The sequence below is a fragment of the Balaenoptera acutorostrata genome, chromosome 7 (genome assembly GCF_949987535.1).
Source record: "Balaenoptera acutorostrata chromosome 7, mBalAcu1.1, whole genome shotgun sequence".
In the NCBI taxonomy this organism is placed as follows: Eukaryota; Metazoa; Chordata; class Mammalia; order Artiodactyla; family Balaenopteridae; genus Balaenoptera; species Balaenoptera acutorostrata.
In genome coordinates this window covers 62,566,364-62,574,748 of record NC_080070.1, presented here as the reverse complement: position 1 = coordinate 62,574,748, position 8,385 = coordinate 62,566,364, and the positions used below count along the sequence as shown (strand labels likewise).

The 8,385-nt window shown below is 40.9% G+C and overlaps 1 protein-coding gene across 3 annotated transcripts; it reads right to left on the bottom strand.

The window, feature by feature from the left end:
- Positions 1 to 302: 302 nt before the first annotated feature.
- TAC1 (tachykinin precursor 1) lies at positions 303 to 7,833 on the bottom strand. 3 transcript variants are annotated; one of them, XM_007164796.2, is made up of 6 exons: positions 7,711 to 7,833; positions 6,545 to 6,641; positions 6,023 to 6,067; positions 5,521 to 5,544; positions 4,008 to 4,061; positions 303 to 352 (listed from the first exon to the last, which is right to left on the bottom strand). In XM_007164796.2, the coding sequence occupies exons 1-6, from the start codon at positions 7,831 to 7,833 to the stop codon at positions 303 to 305; spliced, it is 393 nt and encodes a 130-aa protein (XP_007164858.2). The 3 variants fall into 3 exon arrangements, with proteins under 3 accessions (XP_007164858.2, XP_007164860.2, XP_007164859.2); XM_007164798.3 differs by lacking the exon at positions 4,008 to 4,061; XM_007164797.2 differs by lacking the exon at positions 6,023 to 6,067.
- Between the last annotated feature and the right edge of the window lie 552 nt (positions 7,834 to 8,385).

Below are 8,385 nucleotides of genomic sequence, written 5' to 3'. Positions count from 1 at the left end.
GAGAAATGGTTTCTTTCTTTGGAGACTATATCTCTGATAGGCTTTTACAACTTCATTGAATACTGTGCTTTGCTGAGAAATTACCACTGACTTCTACTTCTGAGCGAGTTGTCATATTAGAATTACAACACGCTTTTACAACACATATTGGCACAATATGAAAAATAAATACTTTTTGAGTTTTCAACTCAAAACAACAATTATTATTAAATAAATAATTATTCCTCATAGCGCATGTCTCATTTTATCTTGCCTTGGCCATTGACACAAATGAAGCTCAAATGAATAATACGTTAGGTAGTTTATTTACGTCTTCTTTCATAATTCTGCATTGCACTCCTTTCATAAGCCACTGAGAACAAAGATAAGGTAAAGGGTTTGTTAAGAAGATTCACTGACACAGTTAAACAAAGTTCAAGGCATACAGAAATTTATTTTAAACTCATAATTACTTTTTTCACTCCATTGAAGTATTTCTAAGAGTCTTATTTGCACATCTTCCAATCGGGCCTCAGTCTTTATCCTGATTGGAAGTGATCTGTCCACAGAATTCTTGGTTATTTTGGTCATCCTCATAGACTTGGTGCCCCCAAACTGTATTTCCACAATATACTGCAACATTGATTCTCCACAGCTTTCTCAAGCAGTGGCGGACACCATGGTGATTTATAGAAAGAATAATGCCTAAAGTAAACAGGAATAGTAGGAGGATGAAAGCAAAATGTGGGACTTTTATTCTAGGACAGAGTCAACCAACTACAGGCCATGGGCCAAATCTAGCCCACCATCTTTTCTTGTAAATAATGTTTTATTGGAACATGGCCACGCCCATTAATTTATGTATTGTCTATGCCTACTTTAACATTAAAATGGAAGACCTGAGTAGTTGCTGCAGAGACTGCATGGCTCACGTAGTCTAAAATGTTTACTACCTGGCTCTTTACAGAATGAGTTTGCTGATTTCTGGTATAGGGGTACCTAATTGTGTGAGGGTCTCTTCCTATCTTGTGGATTCCTCCCAATGATAGATTGTCCTTGAGACTAAAAACAATCTCATTGTCTGTAAGTAGGGCAATTGAGCCATCTAAATACAACATAGTTTAACTTACCTCCTAGCACCCTAATGGCCTGTGAAAGATTAATCACTGCTTCCAAAGGTATTTAACATATAGCTAGCAAGTAACTTAAGTACTTTGACTATATGGACTGAAAAAAGTACCAAATTACATTATATTATATTATATTATTAAATATAATTTCAAAGGGGTCTGCAGCCACAAAAGGGTACGGATCAGATTGCTGTGATCAAAATACTTAAGTATATATTTTCATCATTTTATCCAATACTTTATACACTTAGATTTACATCGTAGTCAAACTACTGTGCTTTTAAAAATTCAGTATGCATATATAAAATACTGAATTTAAATAGAAATAGTAGAAAGAATTGTGAAAGACATGTAGGAATCTTAGGTGCCACTCTAAACAATTTTCTCAGTGAGAAGGATTTGTTGAAAGAGTAGGTAGGTAAAGCCTCCAGTGTTATCACTTTCCCCTTTTACCACTGAGCAGGTTCTCATTAGCATTCAAGATTCCCTTAAGTGAGGTTAACAATAAGTTGAATGTTTTATGTCAATCATGCACACACTTCTGGGGTGGAATGGATAGTCTGAGGCCCAATCTTGGCAGTTCTGAAGGAAAGAAACAGTCCATTTCTGACCCTGGTTTGTTTGTAGGAGGAGGATGGTCAGCACAAGTTCAGGTCCTGACAAGCTTTCGGTAACATAATTTTGTTCCTCAGAGAAGGGAAGTGAATGCGAATGTAAACTAACCAAAGACAGATTAGTGATTGAGCTGAAATACAAAGTCCTCTTAATTGGAAGCAGAGTTTCTTACCTGGTCCTTGAATCCTCTAAAACCATATGTAAATGTTTGTGTGTATGAACTGATAAGGGTTTCTCTGGGAAGACACTTTCTAGATTACTCAGATTGTCAAAGGGGTCTGTGACTACAACAGGGTAAGGATTGGATGGCTGTAGAAGGTGTCTATGATAACCTTGCCTCAACTGATTATATGAAAATGTACCCGATTGGGTATAAATTACATATTTGCCCATTTTTTCCTTTTATATCTTCTTAATTAAAATGGAGGAGCAAAGATTTAGTCATAAATTGATTCTGATTCATACAGTGATTCTATTTAATATATCTATAATTATATTATTTTAAGTACATTTAATAGCATCTAATTTGTTCAAATTGCACATATCTATATTATTTGTAAAGTTAAGCATGTTCTGAAACCACTTATCAATTCTGAAAATGGAAAGTTGTTGACTGGTGTGATTATCAAGAAAACCACAGGTATATAAGGGCTAGTGTACACTTCTCATACAAATAAAGCCAGTGTGGTTTAAACTTATATTCCATTTCCAAAAGCTGGAAGATAATACATACTAATAAAACAATTTTAGTTTTTCATTAGGTACATTGGTAACTTCTTTAAAATTTAAACTTGAGAAGCCTCCAAATTACTGAGGAAGAAATACAAATGTAGTGTCTAAATCTGGAAGGTAGAGAACCAATATAAATATGAGGATACCTTGGACTTCCCTGATGGCGCAGTGGTTAAGAATCCGCCTACCAATGCAGGGGACATGGGTTCGATCCCTGTTCCGCGAAGTTACCACATGCCTCGGAGCAACTAAGCCCAGGGGTCGACGAAACTACTGAGCCTGCGCTCTAGAGCCCTCAAGCCACAACTACTGAAGCCCCGTGCGCCTAGAGCCTGTGCTCCGCAAAAAGAAAAGCCACCGCAATGAGAAGCCTGTGCATCGCAACGAAGAGTAGCCCCCGCTCACCGCAATTAGAGAAAGCCCACGCGCAGCAATGAGGGCCCAATGCAGCCAAAAATAAAATGAAACTAAAAAAAAAAAAATACTAGGATACCTCATTTTTGCATGACTTTTTCAGATTAATTAAGCCAGCATATCTTACTTACAGATTTTCAGGAAACCAGAAATATTCTAAATGGATAAGACAGGTGATGATTACTTTCTAATTAATTACATGATTAGTATTTTAATTCTAATTTCACTGAAGGTAAAATAAAGAGAATCTGAATAGCTTTCAAATTAAACTACGAACTATAAGGCCTGAATGAGCTTAACAAAATATCAGTTTCTATGAAAATGATACAGGGGTTATTTAACCTTGAAAATACTGTGATGAATGAGTTAAGAAATTAGAGTTTTCAGATATATGCATATGGCATTTACATAGAAAATAGAAATTAAAGAAAAGAAAGGAAATATGCAGGCTTTACATCAAGTGAAAGAGTTGTTCAGACTTAAACTGGGTTATGGGGAGAATTGTGGCACTCGTTCTCTTTAAGGGTTTTATAGCCAGAACTGATTATAACCCTCTAGGATAATTTGACTGTGTTCCTTTTTGAAGGCATTGGAACGGACTATGTTACTCTCCTAGTCTTAAACATTCATCAGGAGGTTTAGAGTTTGAGTTTCTATAATATCATAAAGAGCAAGTGATTTGTAAAAATGGATTTGTTTCTTTTTGTTTATTTATTTTGGTGTTGGAAGACTCTCAGATTTAACCTTTTGTAAGACTTTCCAATTACCTTGGTAACAAGTAAAATTATCGGTCTTATCTCCCCCATCCCCCATACCCCTTAGTTCAGTAAGGTTAAATGTGGCTTATTGAACAGATGTAAGGGAAAGGGTATTAGACTAGCCCAAAGATTCAGGTTAGGTAATGATTAAAGGTGGCAGACACTGGGAGTTTGAGAAGGATAGATTGATATTGTGGTGATATTAGCTCAATCATCTATAAATCCATTCTTGGATTTATTTATTGCAATTAGATTTTTTTCAACATACATACTCATTTTAATCTTATTATTCCTGTTTAATACTTTGAAAAGAATGCCTTAGAGAAAATAGAAGTAGATTTAAGGTACTGTTTATTTGCAGTCATGGTTTTATACATACCAGAATTTAAAGCTCTTTTGCCCATTAGTCCAACAAAGGAATCTGTTTTATGCCCTGGAAAAATACATTTAGGGGTATTTTAATATATATATCTCTGGAAATAAACTGTTATAACTAGTACCAAAAAAAAGCAAGCTTCCAAATATATGCCTATATAATAAATATATAATTATTTCAAGTTTTGGTGAGCCCGAAGAAATAAAGATTCCTAGTAAGTCTTATAAATGACACTAAATAAAAATAATACAATGAAAGCACTTTTCTCAATTCTATATCTAAATATTAGCAAGTACACTTTATTCATATTCTATTTTATCTGTCTATATACAATGTTTTAAATGTTGCTGTTTGAGCTAGCTTTGATGTTTAGGGAGTCAGTTCCACATTTGTGTGACAGAAACATCAAAGCTTATTTCCTCATATTACTGAATATGTTGTATTTCTCAGGAAACTGAAGCTTAGTTAAATCAGATTCCTGTACCTGATAATTATAAACTTCTAAAGTTCACTATTGCTATTTTATTGGATTTTAAAAAATATTTCTTTTGGAAAAAGTACATTAGTTTTGACATTAATAGAGTACATTTATTTTCATTACATGGAATTTTGCTATATATAATTCCCTTGAAAGTCAAGTCCTGAGAAAGTAAATATGAATAAGATTGATTTACTTTCAAAGATGAAGCCTTTGGAAAGGATTATTATTTTAACTCTAGTGGGAGGATGTCTCTTGGTTTATACTATATTAGCTAAGAACACGGCTGCTATCTTAGTGTGGCCTCTACTCTGCTTCCAGTGAATCAAAATCCGAGTTGGAGTAAGTGAGTGGACCTTGGGGTAAGTGAGTGTGATTAAGATGGACCCCTGGTACTTTCTACAACTTTATCTATCTTTACCTTTAGTATGGATTCTCTACTAATTCACTCCATCCTCTTAATTGGCTGCTGGATTACTCTAAGAAATGATTTCATCATGGAATCCAGCATACTAAAATGAACTAGGAGATGCCTATAAATGCTTGGATTTTTGTTTTTGCTTTTGTTTTTTCAGTGGAAGTGGTGGGGTGGGGTTGAGGGGAGAGGAATGTGTGGTGGATTTTTACCCCTAGGATTGAAATTCTTATCTAAAACTAACAATTTACAGGAGTTAAAGGATTCCTTCCTCCCTTCCTTCCTTCCTTCCTTCCTTCTTTCCTTCCTTCCTTCCTTCCTTCCTCTCCTTCCTTTCTTTCTTTATTATCTCATTTTCTGTGGGTCAGGAATTCAGCAACAGTTCAGCTGGGAGTTAAAGGATTTTTAATATAATGCATCCTTTCGGTAAGTATGATATGTTTAAGCAACAGAGCTTTAAACATTCATGTTCTGGATGTACTATGAGTCTGCTCCATTCTTAAATTGTGTTAATTAAAAATATTAAGTTCTGCATTACAACAGAAAATAAGTTATTATGTAAAGTGGAATTCAATCTAATTGACATTTGCATATGATAAATGTCAAAATAATTTGGAACTTACTTTTATGAGAGATCTGGCCATGTCCTATAGAAAGAAAAATAAAATTAACAAACACAATAGATTTGTTTTAAAGGAGCTACATTATATCTTTTAAAGAAAATTATAAAATAAATTGATTTTTTAAATAATGCAACATTTTCCATTCATGTACTATCCTGAGGAATATAGCAGAATCATAAATGCTATCCAAATTATTAATAATAAAAACAAAATATTTTAAACAAAGGGAATATTTTTAAGTGATTTATGTGGGCCACAGGTTCAAACCCAGGTCTGTGAGACTCCTGAGGCCTGAACTGCCTGGCCTTACCACCTGTCTTGTTTTCTTATAAGAGACACATCTTCAAGGCCGGTCAGCTTTGATGCTCAAGAGAGAGAGAGCAAACCCATCTCTTTACTCAATAGTCAACCAAGAATCTGTATTTCAGCCCACAAAAGACATTCTCCATTTTCATACATGTGCATTCACAAGAGTAAAATAAAGATTTATAGAAATGTTTACCATAAAGAGCCTGTAACAGGGCCACTTGTTTTTCAGTTGAGGAATCTGACAAGAGACGAATTGACATTAACTGTTTACACGTTCCACTGATGGTGTGAGAATTCAAGGAAATTAAATATTTCTATCATGAGACACTGGCACCTAAATCTAATCTAACCCCAGTGGTCTAAAGTCAGTTTTCCACATGGACTGAGAACATTCTGATATCCCCTGGAGGCCCCGTTCCTTCCTGTTCTTTGTCAGTTTGGATCCTTAGTCAAGGAAGCACTTAGCTTAAGGTTGGTTCCTGTTCTTGGTGGTTTGGACCGATCACTCCCTCCCTCCGTGGCATGTGTGTGTTAGCGGGGTGAGGGCCAGAGTCGCGCTCCGGGAGATATACCCATTTTAGGGTGGAAGTCTCTGCTCATAGATCAAGAGAGATTGCGTGCTCTGAGCATGAGCTAGGATTCCGGGGTGGGAGTGGCGGGGGTGGGGGTGGGGGTTGCCCAGAGAGACAGAGAGGGTGATGGCTGCCCATCTCACCAGCATCCCGTTTGCCCATTAATCCGAAGAACTGCTGAGACTTGGGTCTGCGGGCGATTCTCTGCAGAAGATGCTCAAAGGGCTCGGGCAGCTCCTCCTAGAGGACAGACGCACCGACAGGGGCGTGTAGGCAATCAGTACAAGGCGCCGGCAAACTAGAGTCGTTCTGGCGGTGCGCTCCAGCCTGGGGCAAATCTTGGCGGTGGGGACAGGCCCAGCCAGGGCTGGGGAACCAGCTCCGAGGCGAGAGGAGGCCGGGCCTCCCCAAACCTGGGCGTTGCCTCTCTCCACCCCTCCCCGCCCAATTCGTGTCCGGCGCCGCCGCCTCCCCGAAGCCTAGCCCTAACCAGTTAGCTGGAGGCTCGTCGTCTCCAAGCCCTGCTCACTTTCCCCTCTTTCCTCCCATCCCAGGGACCCTCACTCATCTGCCGCTCAGCTACCGGACTTTGTTCATCTCTAGCTCTGGCTTTGGAGACTTCTCACCGCCCTAAATGCGCACAGGTGTGTGTGGGGGAGTGGCAGGGGGAGGGTAGGGAAGGTGACAGCCCTTTACAAGCGACTAACAGTGCGCGACTTTCACTGTTCCGGCGGGGCGCGCTCCCTTGCGCGAATAGCCTGCGAGCAATCTAAAGGAAAACTTGCGGCTACGTCTCCAGGTCCGTAAAATAAAAGTCATGGCAGGAAGTTAGCCTCCTACCCACCTGCGCCCCTCCAAGACCCCAGCACCTCGCCACTTGCCCCTGCTTTTGCCTGCGTCGGGCGCGCACTCCTCTGCCCCTGGCCCAGCATTTCCAAATGCCAGGTCCTTGCAGCTGGACCTGAGTCTCCGAAATCCGCGTTACCAGGGGATGAAACCTTGTGAGGTTTCCAGTCTTGTGAGGATTCCGGGATCACCTGGGAGGGTATTATTCCTCCAGAGAGTTCCCGAGACCCGACGATGCAGCCCTCGGGAGGAAACTTGGTTCTTGGATGCAAAATCTCGTGTGGGACCCAGGGGATGGCGTTCCTCTACATCCCTCCCGGCGCGCCTCCACCGCCTCTGGTTGCGGTCCCGCTAGGGTCCTGGTTGGTGCCCGCTAGGGTAACTAGGATGCTATCGCGGGGGGTAAGTGACACCTCCTAAGCCCATGAAGAACGGCGCGGGCCATCTTGGGACCGGGTCTCACCTTGATCTGGTCTCTGTCGGACCAGTCAGACCAATAATTCAGATCATCGTTGGCTTCAATTTCTTCTGCAAACAGTTGAGTGGAGACGAGAAAGAAGACTGCCAAGGCCACTAGGATTTTCATGTTGGATTTCTGGGATGAGTGGGGAGAAGAGGCAGAGGAGAGAAAAAAATATATATGTATTGGGGGTGTCTATCCAAGAGTTGAGGCAGCAGAATTTTCGATCCCACAACGGAACTCAAGGTCGATTGAAACAAGATAAACCGCCTAAGGGCTGAAGTCCTGTCGGTACCCTTTAGGGAAGAGAATCAAGCCCTAAAGCTTCTCAAATCCTCTTCTTCCTAGATCCCAGCCCCCCCCCAGCCCCCAACCCACCAATCCACACCTTCAAGCCAGGAGGCTCTGCGGGTGGAAGACAAAGAGGGACAAGGCACTTGGGATACCCGTCTCGCCGCCGTCTCCCCGCAGTCCCCCCGCTGTCCCTCAGCTGTCTCCCCGCTGTCCCTCGCCTCAGCGGCCCATCCAGCCCTGCTAGACGCCGCCTTGGAGCGGTGCGCGGTGCGGGAAGCCCACCCGGCAGGGCGCAGGCACTTACTGCGGCTGACCAGCCCTTGGGGTTCCTCGGCGGGTCGGAGCGCTCTCTGGGCGCCCGGCACTCTCTGTCGCAGCAGCTCG